At 33.4% G+C, this 20487-nt stretch overlaps 2 protein-coding genes across 3 annotated transcripts in view; one reads left to right on the plus strand and one right to left on the minus strand.

Moving 5' to 3' along the window:
* LOC143195794 (lipase 3) overlaps positions 1-20487 on the plus strand; it is a 31325-nt gene that overhangs the window by 1281 nt on the left and 9557 nt on the right. Inside the window, exon 2 of one of the 2 annotated variants that reach the window (XM_076403249.1) lies at positions 8944-9206. In XM_076403249.1, coding sequence (XP_076259364.1) covers positions 8944-9206 — 263 coding nt within the window. Of the gene's footprint in view, positions 1-8679; positions 9207-20487 lie in introns of those variants that run through there. The other variant, XM_076403248.1, reaches the window with a different exon arrangement.
* Positions 14386-16263, minus strand: Iris (iris). Its single transcript, XM_076403245.1, has one exon. The coding sequence runs from the start codon at positions 16261-16263 to the stop codon at positions 14650-14652; it is 1614 nt and encodes a 537-aa protein (XP_076259360.1). The 3' UTR covers positions 14386-14649.

Below are 20487 nucleotides of genomic sequence, written 5' to 3' on the forward strand. Positions count from 1 at the left end.
TAAATGTAGCAATCGTGATATTTTCCATTTGTGGTATATCACATGTGTAGAGTATGTAAAGAATAGGACCCAATATACTTCCTTGTGGCACTGCGACCTCTTGCGTGGCTCTAAATAAGTAATAAGTAGTAAGGCTGTAATGTAAGATTACTTACTAGTTCAGTATGTTGTTTCGGTAACATTATCTGTAGCTTATGAATAAGGCCGTCATGCCATTCTTTATCGAAGACTTGTGCTACAGCTAAGAATATAACCGAACATACCTTTTTACCTTCATAGCCTTTTTCATTTACGTCTGTTGTTCTCGGCACCCGGTTAATTGACGAATGTTTGTTAACAAACCCAATCAAACTGATGCGTTGTTCTATTATTAAGTCATAGTCTAGTGATTCCTTTGGATTGGTGTCAATTTTAATAACTTTGTTTATTTCTTTCGGCGCGACCAATTCAATCGTCGAATTTTCATATTCTGTGTCCGGCAAATTATATTCAATAACAGTTTCGTTTGGTTTGAAGGTTTTCGTTGATTGCTGCGTTTTTATCACCACTTTCCAATTTCTACTAGGTCTCATATAGGTGCGCTGTGTTAACATCATCGTTTTCAGTATTTGATGGCTTTCCAGATCGACTAATCTGTATCCTTGTCGTCCTTTAGATATTGCAAATAATTATTTATGGATATTTTTAATTTGCTGTATATCCCTTTTCAACCTTTGGCTTATATTGCTTCAAATATTTTTATTTTCAGGCGTTCTATTTTGTTGTCATTTTTTTCGTACCTTTCGTTTTCAGCTACCATTTAATTGATCTCTTTCGGATAATTAATTCCTTTAATTGTACTTTTAATTTCTAGAGTATTATTTTAAGTAGCATGGATATCTATAACGAATTTTTCCGCTTCAAAATTTAATTATTCGGCTGTCTCAAGGGGTATAATTAGTTGAATTCGGTTGTTCAATTTTCAGAAAATCCTTCCCAGTCTGTTCTCTTGTTTGTTAACGTTAACGGATTTTCTTCTATGAAGAAATAAATTGCAGTTGATGTACCCTATATCTGCTTGATTTAACAGTTACTGCAGTTACCTGATTTTTTGATATCTGACCCCGGATTCTTAATAGTGGCAAATATTCTTGTTTATTATTATTTGTTTCTTACTTCCTCTTCTTGTGATGTTAGCTGGATGTATTGTTGTTAAGTGGGTATCAGATATTAAATAAATATCTATTTCTTTAAATTCTAGGAATGGATGTAGGCGAGCGTGACGTTGCTACATTCGATTCGCATTCCAAATTGCAATTCGAAAGTCTTTAATTGCCATTTCTAATCCTATGGTTGTCTAATTTTTGAGTTCTTTCAGAGAATGATTCAGTCATTTCTTACTGTTTATCCAACTTTGCTGTGAGTTTTAACAGCAATTCGTTGGTTTTTGCTTATTCTCCCTTTGTTCCTTTTTTATTATTTTGGTTTATACTTTAGGTATAGGTGATTTTATCATTGACTTGGCTATATCTTTGTATTTTTTTGCGGTTATTTCTTTTCAGTTACTGTTTCTTTTAGTCTAGCTTGAGTGATTTTGTTTGAATGGCTGGCTGGATGCTCCTCATTGCAGTTCGCTTTAGCTTCTTTAGGTTTTTTACGTTCGGTAGTGTTTGCCCGCAAATTTTACATATCTAGGTTCTCTTTTGCAGAATTTCTGTATTTCCATGTAATTGGCATCGTTTGCATTGTATTAATTTAGATTTTTCAAGTAGCTCGAGTTTTATTTCAGCCTCTACAGATAGCAGTAGCTTAAAATATGAACACTAGCCATTACTTAAAAACAAACACTTTTCTGGACATCGTCCTGGAATGATGGAATTACAAGCAGTGAAATATTAAATTTTAAACGATTCTTTTCTTAAATGGAAACTTTGTGGTACAGAATCGGTATAATTACATCTCAGACTCCATCTCGAAAGAACGATGTATCCTTTGAGGCTATCCGCGAATCGACCCATTTTTTGGGTATCTTCATAAAATGTGAAGCGCTCAGATAGGTCAAGACTCACATGTTTGAACAAAAAGGAGCAAAGTCTGGAGAATACGATCGGTGGGGTTGCACTTCTCATTTTAATTTTTTTTTGGCGCTTTGATGTGTGTCGCCATTTCGTGACTATACAGTAATACGGTTAAGATCTAAAGGGGACGGGAATATAACCATAATGAAGTAGAGGCTCCATCCAGGCAGCACACATCAGCACCCATACCAAACTGGTAATGGTTATTGGATCAGTAACTCTAAAATTAGCATAGGTTAGATTCTATGCAGAAAATCAATCTCTAGTAGAAATCCGAGTCTGTCGGTATTTTTTCTTGTTAGCCTTTTTTAAAATTTTGCAGCCCATACTTAGTTCTAATATGGGTGAGTTGAAAAAGGGGCACGGACAAAACTCACAGTGAGCAGTAGGTGGGCTCGAAGTCATCAAGTGACCGTAAAGAAACGACAGTGGCTCAATCTCAGTCGATTCAAAGGTACGGCAATGTGGAACGCGAGGAATCGAAGAGAATCGAATGGAAAAGAAGGAGAAAAAATCAGCTTTAACCTCAAACAGCCTATTGTGGTTGGCCTCCTGGGCCCAACGATGTTGTACCTCGCTACTCGTAAAACAAGATACGAATGCTATAAGGTCGGTATGAACACAAACATCCGTGATGGGGAGGGGAGATCAGGCTGCCGATTTAGCCGCACTATCCGCGCGCTCATTTCCCGGTATACCTATGTAAGAAGAAATCCACAGTAAACTTGTCCTGATCCCATTCAGATAGAGGGTACGGATAATTGACAGTGACTCGGTGACCAGGGGATAGTTGAACTTCTGTTCCAGGAAACAATCGAGACCATTTCGGGAGTTAGTTAGGATTAGCCATTCTTTGAAGGTTGGTGTTGAGGTGTACGATAATGCTTTGAATATCGCGAATAGTTCAGCGGTCAATATTGAACCCTGTTCAGGGAGCTTGAACTGAATAATGTATGGACAATGTTCTCTTTTATGAAATTGACATAATGATATATTTTTGAAGCGGGTAGTAAAGGTCCAAGTGGGAAAATTGGGCTAGTGGACAAGGAGGGAATGCAACAAGCCAATTCCAGCCCTGAACAGAAGATCTGCAATTATGTGAGAGGTACGAGTGGAGTAGCTAGGGATAAGATGGTTCTGGGCGGGTATATGACTCCAAGTGGAGGTCAGGTTTACGGAAGATGGTAGAGCAAGTGATCTCACAGAGAACTTTAGTGAAAGTAAATCCCTACGATAAGAAAGTTGTGGGGAGATTGCACAAGTTAATTGAAGGGGAGGATCAAAAAGCACCTAGCGATATTCTGAATGCAGTATTTTGAATGGTTTCTAGGGATTTGAGGTAAGTTGGAGCAGCAGCGACGAAGAGTAGGAAGCCATAGTCTAGCTTTAGGAAGGATTATAGAGGAATATATTTTGAGTATAGTTTCCAGGTCTGCACCTGTGTGCCGGTTAGATAGCCAACACAGCATTTGAAATAGCGAGTTTTAAGGTCGTTGATGTGATGCTTCCAGGACAAATGGCTGTCGAAAATGAATTCCAGGAACCTTATGTGATCAACAGTTTTGATTGGAGTTACGATAAGAGAGAAGGAATGGGCGTGGGTACAGTTACGCCTTCGACAGAAGTGGAACACAGAGGACTTTGAAGGAGAGATAAAGAATCCTGTGGAGGAGGACCAGGAAGAAAGACGGTTTAATGCTCCTTCAAGAAGCCTCTCCCCAAAGTTTGGAGACTTGACTAAGCAATAAATCGGTAGGTGAGCCTTGAGCTGAGGAATTTAGTTATTGAATTAATGGCTACTACGAATAAGGTAGGACTTAAAACTGAGCCCTGAGGGACTCCAGTCGAGAGCGGGTAGGTGGAGGAGAGAAAACCTCCCGAACAGACTCGGAAAGATTTGCTGAGAAAATTCTTTACAAAGTCCAGATTTTACTCATGAGTCCGAAGCAGTGTAGATTGTTGATTATCAAAGACCTATTGACACTATCAAATGCATTTTGAAATCCAGTAGTTGTGCCAGTAGGTGTTTTCTGTCGGAGTAAGCATTTCTTATATCATTCTTTAAGCCCATCAAATAATTTACTGTGGACCGACCAGAGCGAAACCCACACTGACAATCAGATAGTAATGAATGTTTTCTCATTTTAATGTTTCCAAGTATGGTTTCATTAGTTTTGTAACATATGGTCGTTGTAATGCTGAAGAATAATCTTGTTTTGTCTTTGTTCGTAATCCGGTTATTTTTCTAGCAGTGTTGAGCTCAAACGTATCGGTTGTGGTCGATAGTCAACTTCAAATTTTGCTGTTCAGAACGCTCTTTGTCTTTGAAGTCAAAATCACCACTTTTAAAATTTGAAACTGGTATTCACATGTTGAAGTCGATGCAGCATGGTTGCCATAAGGTTCGCACAGCATTCGATTATTTTCAACCGCCTTTTTTAAATTGAACTAAATGATACATAATGAAAAGTGAAGCTTGTCAGTGATCCTTCGACATGTACCGGATGTAATTTAATACATAGTGACACCATCTATTTTAGATCCTTTGGAAGATCCTGAAATTAATTTATAGACCTGATGGAAGAATTTTCTGAAGAATTGAACAAACGAAATCAACTAAATGTACCCTCAAGACAATTGAACAATTAGATTTTGAAGCAGAAAAATTCGTAGTATATATTCAACAAGCTGTTTGGAATAATACTCCAGAAATTAAGTGTACAACTAAAGGAATTAATTATCCAAAAGAAGTGGAGGAAATGGTAGCTGAAAAACGTAAATTACGAAAAAATGTTAACAAAACAGAGCACGTGAATATAAAAATAGTTTAAACAATATAACCCAAAGACTGAAAAGGAAAATACTGGAAATTAAAAACAAAACCATAAATTACTATCTGAGAAATTTAACAGATGATAGAGAAACTGATTACTCACTCTGGAAAGCCACAAAATATCTAAAGCGCTCATGTCTACACAGTCTACCTATAAGAGACTTATGTGGGAATTGGGAACGTGACAATCACCAAAAAGCAGAAGCATTTGCTGAATATCTAGAAAAAACTTTCCAGCCAAACGAAACTAAAATTGAACATAATTTGTCGGACATAGAAGCTAAAATTTCATTATTGAATTAGTCACGCCGAAAGAACTAACCAACGTTATTAAAACTGACATTAACCTCAGGAAATCACCAGGCTACGATTTAATACCGATAGACCCATCATAGAATGAAAAAAACGTAATACCAACACACCTGTTTGGGTTTATTAACAAGCATTCAATAATTGACTAGGTCCATTGAATAACAGATGTAATTGAAAAATCGAATTAATGTATATTTGAATATATCGAATATATATCGAATTATTGAACTAAAAAAGTATGGTCAGCCATATTCTTAGATGCACCACAAGTGAAGTGTATTGTAGCCAATGCTTTATCTACTTTATACTTGTAATATACCACAAATGGAGAATATTACGATGGCTACATTTGCTGATGATATTGCTATTATAGCTGTCGGAGACAATAGTGAAGAAGCCAGATGAAAATTACAACAGGCAAGTGACAATATAAATAATTGGACACTTTGGAAAGTACAATTGGAAGCTTGGAAAGTAAAATTAACGAAAGTAAATCTGTACATATGCAGTTCACCCACAATCAGACGGTACAAGCACATTAAATAATACTATCATTCCGTAAGCAACAACGCTAAATATCTCGGAATGTATCTTGATGCAAAACTTCACTGGAAGGATCGTATAAAGAAGAATAGAAAAGAACTGGAATTGAAATATAGGAAAATGCACTGGCTAATTGGAAGAAAATCACAATTATCAAGACATAATAAATTGCTATTACATAAGCAAATACTGAAACCTATATGGACATACATATTCAATTATGGAGATGTTCTGCAAAGAGTAACATAAACAAAATACAAATTTTTCAGGAAAGTCGTGAGAAGTTTTGTGGGCGCACTCAAATACTACAGAACTGACTACCTACGTCGAGACCTTCAGATAACCATAGTCAGTCCAAAAATCAAGAGAATTGCAAGGGGGCAGAGGAAAGACTCCATTCTCATGAGAATATGCAATATTGCAACTTTTGGATACCACCAGAGCAGGACACAGACTCAAAAGAATCAAACCATTTGATCTTGTGTAGTATTGTGTAGCGAGGTGCATTTAATAAAAAATACAGCAGTTACTTGTATAAACATTATTTTACCAGAGACTGAGATAGGGCCGATGGGTCTTCCTAGTTATATATCTAGTAAAAATTAAAACACTAACAATAATGGACGTCAAATGAGATTAAAGGAAGCAAAAGCACAAGATTCTGCCATTAAGAGTAGTAGACCTCGCTAGGGTAAAACTAAAATCTGAAATAAATTAATGAATAAACACTACTCTTGGTACTGTGTATTCACTTCTTCAGATCCAGCCATAGCTGGATATGATAAACGTGTAATGCGCTACAAAGGAAAAAGCCAAAGGACACACGCTAAATTCTCCGCCACCAAGAGCCAGAAGAAACCATTTTCGGTTGCTTTTATGTATGCTTTAAATTATCAATAGGTTATAATACACATCAGCATTTGGCCACTTTGGCGTCAGGTTTTTGTTTATAAAATAGTTGCAATTTATAGTTAACAGTTGCAATCATAAAACTATTATCTTTAATTTACACTAATTTAATAATTATGAAAAAGACACGAAGATACGTATAAATAATAAAATATGAGATAACAAAGTACATAAAGATAAATGTGTAAATAAATAGAAAATAATAAGTAGAGATTTAATAAATAAAAATAAATGAAAGATAATTAAAAAGAGAAAACTCTAAAATCAACTGAATAACGATTGAACGATCCAACATTAAAAGATCTAAAATATCGAATTACCAAATGGCATTATTAGTATCTATTTCCTTGAATGTTACATGTCTTTGTGTTTAAAAAAATTGTGTAAATATAAGCAAATAAAACTCGCTTTTACACTAATTTCTGATACAAATGTCTGTGTGTTTGTGTACAAATTTGTTTAATGTCTTAAAATACTGACAAACGATTGTCATTTCCCCAACTGTAACTGATATATTGGCGCTATATCTGCTAGATTAGATTGCAGCTATCGGCCACCGAGAAAAATATCGATATATCGTTTTCAATATTAAACATATTAAAATTAAGTGCCAAAATACGTTTTTATATATAAAATATCGATATATCGATATATCGGTCAAAAAAATATCGATTTTTTTTCCAAAAATCGACATACCTATACCAAATTGCAGTAGCACTAGACGGCACATCTATCAGTGAATCTCTCAATTTCATTGTGTCGTGCTCGCTGTTGTTGTATTTGTTGTACACGGACTCGTTGCATTCTAAGCCTATCCACTTAATTTCCAGTCACTTTTGAACGAAATAGTGACATACCAATACGACTATTATCATTTTCTGTCTCTCGCTGGTCATCAGTGCGAGTAGCAGGTGAGATGGCTCGTCGTACATTTGGTTGACTTCGACGACCTTAATCAAGTCGTCATTAATCTTTGTCGATTGGTGTTCTCCTTGGCATTATTAATAATAAAAATAAAGAAAGTACTCGTGAACTATATATGTAACTAAATAATAAAAAATGAGAAATACATTTACAAATTATGCTTTACCACAATCATTTTTAACTCGATTTCATATTATCGAATCAATATATCCATCAAAAATACCTACATTTGTATGAAATATAAACCGCGGTTATTAAAAACAAGTACCTATAAATATTTGACAATTAACAACAATTAATCCTTGTAATTATTTTCTCGTCTTTGCTATATAAGCCTACTCGGGACTTCAAAAGATATCTCGCAATGAAAATTAACAAAACGGGTCCTATATATATAAAATATATATATAATTATATATAAGTGACGAAATATTGCAGAAGATTTACTTCAATCGACTTTATCAAAAACAAGTGTGGGTGTCATAGTGCATTAAAATGCGGTTGAAATGTGATAGATTTGCTTTCATTATCGCGGTATTACGTAATCGATTTTTTTACTTGAACATTAAACAATAAATAAAGAATATTGTAAATAAGAGTACAGATTCATCGAAAGATCTCAGATTTATGAAGGAACATTTTTGGATTTTGCATTGCGTCAACGTGAAAGTTTCAAGGCATTGTGAACGAATTTCTGACCAAAAAATAGTGGAACAGCCATCGTATTCACCTGATATGGTATAGGCCGACTTAATTCTCATTCCAAAACTCAAATTACCGCTTCGAGGGACTCTTTTTTAGTTGACGAAAGATATAAAAAAGTTCCAATTTATAAAAAAAATGATTCAGAAAATGTTTTGACAATTGAATAATTGATTGTGTATTAAGTGTATTATTTTGGAAGTGGTTCACTTCTAATAAACATTTACATTTTGTGCATTATTTAATTCTCTGCATTTTATTGGTAGAATGTATTTAAAAAATATATCTAATATTTAATAATACCTTACACAATAAATTAAATAAAACCTTGTTCTTTAACCCCAGACAAATTCATTAGTCGGAACTACACAGACAAGCTACTACGTAATATCGAATAACCTATGACCAGTTGACTAATACCCATTACAATACCGAATTGGGCTAATATTCCCAACAAAGCAGGCTTGCCTAGTGCTTCTATTAAAGAATCGACCGGCTTTGTAACAGCTCGAACATGTCACCGCGTCTCTTTACAGTGTTGTATATTTTAAATGCCATTTACATTGTAAACGGTCAGTATTCTGAAACGTATTCGGTCTACTACAAGAAACGCGTCCACATCGAAACAGGCGTGTGTGATAATGTATCTGGACCTTTGAACAGGTGCAGGGGTTTAGAGGGGCTGATTAAGAATGCGGACGACTGTCAATTCGACCCGGACGATTACTTAACCGTGCCACAGATCATACGTAGGCATGGGTATCCAGTGGAGAGTCATGTGGTGGAGACGGAGGATGGATACTTATTAGACGTGCATAGGATACCTGGGAATAAAAATGGAAACCGTGGAGAACAGCCGGTCTTGCTCCAGCACGGGTTGATGGGTTCCAGCGCGGACTGGGTTCTCAATGGTGACACGACTTTGGGTACGTTGGAAGATTATTTTTCGGTTTAATTTATTATTGATTAGTAGTGTGAAAAGTAATTCCTGTTATTATCGTTTAAAAAATAATATATATTAGTTTTGAATGATTTTTTTGAACTTGAAGCTTTAATTGGGATAATTGTTGCGCGTATTTTACTTCCCGAATATAAAGGAAAAAACTGGCAAAATTAAAATGACTTTATTTACACTAAAAGAACAGACGGGTATAACGATAAGTAATGAAGAAAATGAGAAGGAAAATATTGTCTGATTCTAAAAGGAATTTACAAATTGCGACAGGCAATACATTAAACATATTGATAACGCATATACAAATAAACTTTGACTGGACTATAGTATGTTCAGAGTTATTTTGTACATACGTCATTTAAATTTGTGACATTAAAACGTCGCAATGTTGCCGCATCAACTTTGAGTTTCGGTTCGGTTTGGCTTTGGCATACATCAAAATTCTAATCTAAATAAAATAATTGAACAAAAATATCAAATATAATTAATTTTAACATTAAAGTACATCTAAAAACTACAGTTAATTATATGGCCACAATAGTTATATAGGTTAGAGTTATAGGTTAACCTCTTATCACTATTGCTTTCAAGAATTTTGCATACGTTTGACAACCGGACGACTTTGACAGGCTTATTCATTTACGTGTTCGAACTATTCAGACAGTATTATGCCTCTTTTTAAACTAGAATATAATGGAAAGGAAAATATTATCTGATTCTTAAACGAATTTACATATTTCGGTAGGCAATACATTAAACATCTTGATGACGTATGTACAAAAACTTTGTATTGACTATATGTGTTTCCAGTATTTAATGATGTCGTAAATAAGCCTAACATAAAGTTTATTTATGATATAAATATATATCAAACCCACAAATACATTAGATGCCTAAACTAATTTCTACTCGTATTTTATCCAAAGCATCTCGAAAGAACGATATGTCGTTTAAAGCTATTCAGGAATCGACACAGTTTCCTTCATAAAAAGTGAAGTGTTACTCAGATATGGCACGACTCATGTGTAGGAACAAGTAGAAATCAGAAGAAGCAAGATCGGGTGAATAATGCTGGTGAGGTAGTATTTCCCATATTCTGTTTTCGAGCGTTGTCCTGCTGAAGAATAACATTGTTATGTCTTCGCTTGTATTCCGGCCGTTTTTCTCGCAGTATTCGACTGAAACGTGAAAAATCGGATGTAATGTAGTCTAATCAAAGTAATAAATAATAAGTAATAGTAAGTAAGTATAGTAATTAAATAATAGTAGTTAAGTAATAGTAGAAGAAATGTAATTTCATCGAATAATTTCTTCAAATACTCGCCTTTAAATTTATTTGACTGTTCATAACACGCTTTGGCTTCGGGGTTTAAATCATCACTTTTAAAACCTGTATTACATATTTAAATCGATGGAGCATGGTGGCCACACAGCATTCCATGATGATTGAAGTAATTAGGTAAAACTTCCCACAAATGCGATTTTCCCGGTACAAATTCAGACATTTTCAACGTACTGAAGATTTTTTTTTGTTTACCTTTCGACGAATACTGAAAAGTGAAGCCTGAAATGTAATGTGTAGAGTTCAAAAACAAAACAAAATCATATTACTTGAAAATTATTTTATTTTACGGAAATAAGTGGATATTTGTGGAAAGGCGAACACAAAACGACTCAATACTACTCCAATATTGTATATAACAGGTCAATTAAAAAGTCCCCCGCCTACCATAGTAAAACACATTTTTTTGGCAAATTTTTTTTTTATTGATTATAGCAACTTTTCGATACCATTTTTGTAGTACGATTTGTCCTTCGCTTCAAAATAGGCCTCAGTTTCGGCAATCACCTCTTCATTTGACGATAATTTCTTCCCAGCGGGCATTCTTTTGAGATCTGAGAACAGGAAATAGTATCTGCAGAATACCGTGAATTAGGAAGCAATTCGAAGCCCAATTCATGGATTTTTGCCATTGTTTTCAGTGACTTGTGCATTGTCTTGGTGAAGAAGCACTTTCTTTTTCTTCATACGTAGCCGTTTTTCGGCGATTTCGTCCTTCAAACGGTCCAATGACTCTATGAAATAGTCGCTGTTTATGGTCCTTCCTTTTTCAAGGTAGTCAATGAAAATTATTCCATGCGCATTCCAAAATACAGACGCCATAACCTTGCCAGCCAACTGTTGCGTTTTCCCACGCTTTCGAGGGTTCATCGTGTGCTATCCACTTAGATGACTGTCGATTGGACTTCGGAGTGAAATGATGGATCTATGTTTCATCCATTGTCACATACCGATGCAAAAACTCGGTTTTATTACGCTTGATCATCTTCAAACACTTCTCCGAATCGTCGTTGTTTTTGGTCAAAAGTGAGCTTGCGCGGTACCCACTTTGCACAGAGCTTTCGCATACCCAAATATTCGTGAATGATATGATGTATATCATTGTTCACTGTTGTGAATGATGTTCAGTTGATATCTTTAGAGTGTCTGCTATTTCATTCAATTTCAATTTACGGCCATTAAAAACCATTTTGTGGATTTTTTAAATGATTTCATCGGTAACAACCTCTTTTGGGATTAACCACAATGCAAACATACCAGTGTCATCGTGTTTGTCACAAACATTTTAGTGAAGAATTTAGAATTACCCTTCCTTCACGAACAGGTATTAGGGCAAATGCATATCCAACATTGTTTTTATCAGGTACATATAAAATTATCTATCTACTTCATGTCTGTTTATCTATTGTTTGTTTACAGAAAATCAACCTACTTATGAAAATGTTAGTGGTGGTAATGAGAATATTAATTCAATCTCCAAGTTATTCTTATGCTATCAATATGATGTCTCCGTACAAAGAAGTCTTGCAAGAAGGTAATAATTAAGGCAACTGGATAATTAGTACTAATAAATACTGTTTTTAATTGTAAAATATCTTTAAAGTATTTGTAATACTTATGTAATACTTTCTTTTATTTTCTCTTTTATTTTCTCTTTTATTTGATACCTAGATTTTGTCACAAAAACAATATATCAGTTATTTTGAGAGATATCTTTAAAAAAACTCAAAAATTTTGAGTATTAACAGTGAAGGATTTAAAGTTTACCTTCAATATATCAAAAGAAGATAGAACTCTATTAGATCTCATAAAATTGATGGCACTAAACAAATATGAAACAAAAAGGAGGCCTTATAAGGAATATTTTAATTTTGCCTGGAATGGAGCTCTTTTTTTATTTACACTTGTATAGTTTGTTTATTTTTGCTTTTTGTTTATATATATTAAAATTATTTACATTTATGCATATTTGTATAGGATTTTATTTTAATACATTAATTTTAGAAATTAAATTTGATTTTCATTTAAATACTTCCAATAAATGTGACGTCATAAAGTAATCGCACGAAATGGCAGACCAATCAAAGCAAAGTATTTTGCTTACAGGTTTGTCACGTTGTCAGCGCCACCAATGATTGGACTAAGCGAAACATTGCCCCACCATTTACCATTGTAGTTACACTCCCCTGAGGCAAACTGGACGGACTAGCATTTTATACAGAGTCGCTTTATGGGGGATTGGGAGTTTACTTTTTTTCAGAGTAGGAAGAGTAGACTGTATACGCCATTGCCTTAAGACCGTTGAGTATCTGTGTAGGGGTTTTTATAGCTTCAAGTTCCCAAGCTCCATCCTTGGGTCCTTGATTGACTTGGGTGTTTTCTCTTTTAGTATTGGGAATTCCATAATTCTATAAAAATCCAATCTGACCAATTCAGATTGTTGTTATCGGTATTTGTTCTGATACAGGATGGATGCTCACATATACGAATCCCTATGTCTAGACATCCCCCTCATCGCATCTTTCTTCGCAGTCTAACATAAATAATCCTTCCTAAAGAAACGACAAAAGGAATGTACATGTATGTGTAGTAAAATTATTTGTGAGTTTTGTTTGTACCTTCGTCACCCAGTTTATTTTGATGATATTTGGAATAACACCGTTTTCCAGTTACCAATTGAACCCAACCCTACACTTGACGTGATGCATGTGCCAGGAATCCACGACCTAAGGGTGTTATTCAAAGCATGGATGTTTCCTACTTGTAATAGTTTATTGCTATTGGTCTTTGAGTGCATTTGTCAAATCTTCATTTAACTTCACCAAGGAATGCTTCGAGTAGCTGCAAAACTACTGTCAATCCAAGGTCAACCTGGCTTGTTTTCATTCAATTCAAGAGAGAACAGCTTTATGCTCCAATTATGTAATGTTTAATGTTTAAAAACAAAAAACTTTTGATTTGAAGTGAGTGGAGAATTACTGCGAGCACAAACGATACTGCCATCTCAGATCTATTCTAACATAAATTAATCGCTACTTTTAGACGTCTCACTCGCCACATCTTCTAACTAACATCGTCTGACAATAACACACCATCGTGTTCCTTCGAACAACCAGGATAATACCAGTAATATAACTAGTAAGCGCGATATAAAATGTCTCCAACGTTGAATTCTATTTTTAACACAGAACATATACTCCCACGAAAAACGCACATGCCTAAATATTATTTCATAGTGAAAAACTTCGCGATTATTATGCCTTAGTATTTTTTGATCACATATCATAGTAAACGTTTTAATCCTCAGATTTGACTATTCTTAAGTATTGAAACCCTGAATAACAATCGTAGCAAAAAATTTCTAATTTAATTATTTAAATTTTAAATTTAAATTCATGCAGCAAGCTTGGTTTTTATTGTATATAAATTTAAATAAATATGAAAATAAGGACGTTCTGTTTTAATTTTTACACATATCGTAAATATATTATCATTCTTCTTGTAAGTTTTTATATATGTAGAGACAAAAATATACTTTAGTTAAGATATTTTATTTCAAGATAAAGAAATGGTTGTCTATTGGATTAACCGTAGTAATTAACGTGGCAATTAATTTTTAGCATCAGAGCAGGACACCTAAGAAAATGCTCCGAATAAAAAGAAATATGTAAATTGTTAATGTTTTTTTATTATTATTAAATAATATCTCAGTAATATTACTAAAAATTACAATGTGAACAACAACAATCTCTTGTTCTATTATTACAAATAAAAATTACTACAAAACAATTAAGTTTGAAACTCAGAATGTCTTTAAAAAAAACAAACTTTATTTCAAAAATAATAATGAAGAGGTTTACAACAATTGTTACAATACAATACAATGATTAAGATTACAATAAGCGAGACTTATTATGCTTAAACACGTACAGTACAAACGGATAGGCGAGACTGAAATCTAGGCATTCTGCCTTTACATTTATAGTAAAATTATGCTGTGTTAGCTATTCTTAAGTCTAAAGGTTAGTAAGTTGTTTAGGTGGACATAAATGACCATATAACTCCTCCCTCCTTAAGTATGAGAGAATGGGGTGGCATTCTCGAGTGGGTCTAGTTTTATGCTCATTTTTACATCGTCCTTTTTAATATATTTAAAGTACATATATATTCCTAAAGTTACAAATACAATACATATAATAATTATAGTTAAAATTGAAATTCCTTCTCCTATATTAAAAGAATGGAGAGGATGAATTGATAGGGAATCAACAGCTTTTATATCATTATGCAAAGTTTCTAAATTTATTGATTTTAATTTTACAGGTTTATTTTGTTGGAATAAACCAGTATTAATTTTTATGGATGGCAATTTAAGCCGTAGATTAATTACATTGATTTTTTGAGATTCGTAATGTTCATTTTTAACATTAACCTTACATGTTTTTGGGAAAATAATTGAAGGTTCTTTGACTATTTCAATAGAATTTTGTTTCGGGCAGAATAATGATATTCTTTCTTCAAGTGCTGGTATAATTATGATGGAGTTATCTTGCAGTTGTCTTACACTAGTTTGATTATATAATATGGGTATCATGGGACAATGATCGAATTCAGCATTAATAGTTTGGACTATACATTTTTCATCTTTATTCAAGTTAAATTTTGAGCATAATATTATTTCTTCGATTTTAATGCAATTTTCTGGGGTATTAAAATAATCATTCTTATTTAATAAAAGGAAAGGATTTTTAATAGATACAATATGATTTTGAATCGGTATAGCAAAAAGGTGGTATAATGTATATGGTATGTCCGAGATTAACGGGATCGCAACATGAAATATGATTAAACTATTTTTTATTAGAACGTCAGCGTGTGCTGTTTCATAATATTTGATTATGTTATCGAATGGGATTCGCGCCTTGGGATTTATCTGTAAGATAATTTTATTTAGGTCTGTGATTTTTATTATGCTGTGATGTAGGGTACCGGTCTCAGCAAAGTTGATTGCGGTTTGTATATTGTTACATAAATCTGATATGATACGCAAATTACTTTCTATATTGTCCATTGTTAGGATAAAGTGTGTAGTAAGCGTTGTCATTGACATCGTTACAGAAAGATTACCCATCATAGTTAATATATTATCTTGATTTGTCTTAATTTTTGTTATGGTTTTATCGAAAGATTTAGAAATGTTTTTGAGAATCGTTTGCGTTGCCATGGTGTCGTGTTGAAGTATTTCTTGATTCGTTTGTAATATTTTAATATAATTATCATATCTTTCACCATCGCTAGCATCTAGTGTTCCGAATAAATATTTATCAATAGTTCCGATTACATTGATAAGTCCTCGTTTATGTCTTTTTGTTATAGTATAATGTCTTAAGAATTGTTCTTGGACAAGGACTTGATTTAAAAGATTTTTAGTTCTAGTTAACAGAAGTTCCTTAAATGGTGTTGTTATATTTGTTATAGTATGGTTAATGTTAAGTAATGTTGTTTTAATTTGTCTTACACAGGTTTTTATTTTTGTTAAATTAACATGGTAATATGCATGGTGATTTCCAGTTACTATAAAGCTGGTTCCTTGAACAATTGGTAATATTGGGTTTGTTAGAGTTTCTATTTTGTATTGTCCATACGTATATGTTATAAAGAGGAGGATTGTCCATAGGGATTTCATCTGGAAATGATTGGTTAATTAACTCTTTTAACGTCTTTTGGATGTCGTTGATTAGTAAACTTAGTTTTGATAAATTTTGGATTGAGATTTTTCGTGGGTAGCCTATGGGGAGTTTGAATTAATTGTTCTGTGCCTTCTGGTATTTCGGGGTCGTTTTCTCGATTTTTATTTAATTTTGCTAAAGTGGCTGCTTTTCTTGCATTTAATTTAGAGTGTATATGTTCGTTCAGTTCTTTGAAAATATTTGATAGATCAAATATGTAATCTGTCTGCATTTGATTTAGACTTCTATTGAAATTTAATTGGTAATTCAAATTTCCTTTAATTATTTGAAACGGTGTGTAGTCATGCGATGAATGTATACTATTGTTATAGTTTAAGAGGGCAATGTCTACTAATTCTTGGATTGTTTTAGAACGATGCTCGTCCTTTAATGCAACTAAGCTTTCTTTTAATGTGGAATGAAATCGTTCAATTGGTGAGTTTGAATTCGGGTTATAGGGAGTAGTAAAGTGAATTTCTATCTGGTAGAGTTTACATAATTCTTGTAGGAGGTTATTTTTGAAAGAAGTGCCATTGTCGGTGGTAATAATATTTGGAGTGCCATGTTGAGAAAAGAATTTGATTAGATTTTGACATATCTCTATTGAGTTGTCGTTTAGAGGAAAAGCAGAGGCAAATTTGGAAAAGTTATCTATAATCGTTAGGAATTTTTGAGATGATATGGTATATATATCCATGTATATATGTTCAAAGGGTTTAGAACCGATAGGTGTAGGTTTGTAAATTACTTTGTACGGATGTCTTTCGTATTTACTCTTCTGGCATGTTTCACATGTTTTTATATAGTCTATTACATCTCGTTCTAAGCTTGGCCAATAATATGTTTGCTTTATATTTTTTATATTTTCTGTAATACCTCTGTGAGATGTCTTTGTCTTGTGGTATTTTTCGATAATTTCCTTCTGTTTATCAGGGTTGGTTACATCTTCTAATAGAGTGTTTGATATAGTTAATTTGTAAGCATTGTTTTTAAAAGTTTCTGCGAATACTCGAAGAATGAGTGGTTCCAATTCTTTAAATGGGAAGTGTAGACAATATGTATCTGGAGGTAGATAACTGATAATTAAATTTTGAATTTCTTCCGTAGTGGGATTTTCATTTACAAATATAAATATTCTTTTCTTTTCGTTAAACAAGTTTTGTTTTACCACGTATGGTTTAATCTTATTTGTCCATTTAAAAACGATTTGATTTTTGAAAGTGTTGATGCTTTTATTCACATACGGAGCACCAAGTATAGGATTTTCCAAAGAGGTGTGTATCGTATCGGATTCTGAAATATTATCTTGAGCGTTTTCAGGGATATTTGATTCATTGGAGTTTTGCGATTTCTCTTGAATATTTGAATTACTGTAGGGTGGTCTAATTTGTATGTCTGAAATGATTTTGATCTTAGGCTTATCTTTTATCGATATCATTGGTTCTTCCAAATTACATACAAGTATGTCAATGCTTATATTTTTAAATATGTATTCTATCATGGATTTTACTTTTTTCCAATCCAGATGATCAAGGCCACATCCTAATCTTGGGATGGCTAATTTTTGAATGTGATTTTCTTTTATATGTTCGCTCATAAGGACTAATGTTTTCCATAGAAGTTTGTATGTTGGTTTGTCTTCCGATTTTCGTTTTGTGATTAGATAATATATGTTACGGGATTCTTTTTGATCTGGCCATATAAGTATTTCTCCTTCTTTGGCCTTTTTCTCTAATAGTTCCTTCTGATTTTTATATTTGTGCTTAAATATGCACGCTATTCCTTTATTCATTCGAAGGTCAGCTGCAACACAGTGCGCTAATGAGTAATCTGTTGATTGTTCGAAGAGGTTTCCTTTAATTTCTCGAATTTTCTCTGAGTATTCTATATTCATCCAGTTTTTGTTCCAAATTTCATATTCACTATTATTATTGTTTATCTTTTTTGGTTTCTCAAAGACTGGTATTTGTTCTTGCGTTTCGAAAAAGTGTTTTACTCGATCAAGCCATAGGTATTGATCTTCAGTATTTACATCTGGTCTATCACTTATTTCTGAGATATGAGTTAAAGGAGGTTTGGGTATTTCTACAGGATGTATTTCAATTGAATGTTTAAGAGGAGGACGGGAAAGAGCGTCAGCGTTTAGATTTTGCTTTCCTTTTTTATAATGTATGGTAAAGTCGAATTCTTGGAGTTTCAATCTCCATCGTACTAATTTTGAGTTAGGTTCTTTAATAGAAAATAGCCATTGAAGAGGTTTGTGATCAGTTACTATTGAGAATTTTCTACCGAAAAGATAAGGGCGGAAGTATTTGGTTGCCCAAACTATGGCTAATAGTTCTTTCTCTATAGTGGAGTAATTGCATTCCGTAGTGCTTAAGGTTCGACTAGCGTATGCAATAGGTAAATCGTTTCCAATTGTGCCTTGAGATAATACAGCACCGATAGCAAAGTTTGAAGCATCTGTTGTTAAGATAAAGGGTTTTTGAAAATCTGGGTGTTGAAGAATAGGATCATTCATAAGGATATTCTTACATGTTTCGAATGCTTCTATAAAAGCTCTATCGTGATTAACTTTGGAGTTTTTCTTTAAACATTGTGTGAGAGGTTTTGTGATTTTTGCAAAGTTCTTAATAAATTTTCGATAGTATCCTATTAATCCGAGGAAAGATTTTATTTCTTTAGGAGTTTTCGGGATTTCAAAATTTTTTATTGCGGATACCTTTTTAGGATTTGGTTTAATTCCTTCAGGAGTAATTACATGTCCAAGAAATTCTACTGATTTCTTTAAAAATTCAGATTTGTCTAACTGTATTTTTAGATTATAGGAGGTTAAGCGATCGAAGACTTTTCTTAAAGATTCCAAATGTTCTTGTAGGGAAGTTGAGAAGATAATTATGTCGTCCATGTATACTAAACATATTTTTCCTTGTAGACCACGTAATACGTTATCCATTGTACGCTGAAAAGTAGCGGGTGCGTTTTTTAGACCAAATGGCATTCGTAAATATTCGTAGTGACCATGTTCTACGTTAAAAGCAGTTTTTTGAATTGATTCTGGATCCATTTCGATTTGGTGAAAACCGCTAGCAAGATCTAAAGTTGTAAAATATTGTGCTCGTCCGAGCTTATCGAGAATGTCGGAAATGTTCGGGATGGGGTATCGATCGTCTATGGTCTTTTCGTTAAGTTTTCTGTAATCAATTACTAAGCGCCATTTTCTTTGTCCTGATGCGTCTAGTTTTTTGGGCACTATCCATACGGGAGAACTCCAAGGTGAGCTTGATGGTTGTATGATTTTATTTTCAAGCATTTCTGCGATTTGTCTTTCTATTTCATTCTTATGGACATAGGGATATCTGTATGTCTTGGCATGCACTGGAATTTCATCAGTGGTTTTAATCTTGTGTTTCACTTCATTCGTGAATGTCAGTTTATCTCCAGTTTTATGTAAAACGTGACGGTACTTTTGTAATAATTTGAATAGACTGTTTTGTTCTTCGTGATTTAAATGAGAATGTCTAATTAGTTCCTTTAAATTTAATTTGTCGCTAATTTCGTTTGATTTATAATAATTATTATTAGTTCCAATATCAAGGTTATAAATGTCGAAGTTATCTTCGTTAAATGGACTCATTTGTGGATGTTCTGTTATCGAGTACCTGATTGTTTGATGTTTATTAGTTGGATTTTTAATATCCACGCAGAAAGAGTTATTTTTAATTGTTACGATAGTGGGTTGAATGGTTAGTTGGTCAGTTTTATATTCATGGATATACCAAGAAGATTCTTCAGGAAGATCGGTGAACAATCTTGTGTTTTTTATTGTATTAGGAGGAATTTCTACAATGAATGTACTGAAGTCTTCGCGAAAATAGAATGGTATTCTGAGATAGTCATTATATAATAGGTTTTCTTCTAGATTAATATTTAGATTTAATCTTTTGAGGTCTTTGATTCCTAATATTCCATCAAAGTAATCATGGAAAGAATATAGTACGAAATTGACTGATTGGGATATTCCTAAACTAAGAAATAGAGGAATTCTGGCTTTTGAAAATGCTTTTTGACTGCCTGTACAAGTGTGGAGTGTTGTTATATGAGGTTTGATTGTTTCTGGGAAATAGTGTTCGGCTATAGAAGGTCTAAGCAGAGAGGCATGAGAACCTGTGTCAATTAAT

Source organism: Rhynchophorus ferrugineus, unplaced genomic scaffold, assembly GCF_030347505.1.
Source record: "Rhynchophorus ferrugineus isolate W39M unplaced genomic scaffold, kcgeb_rfMv2 rfM4, whole genome shotgun sequence".
Classification (NCBI taxonomy): domain Eukaryota; kingdom Metazoa; phylum Arthropoda; class Insecta; order Coleoptera; family Curculionidae; genus Rhynchophorus; species Rhynchophorus ferrugineus.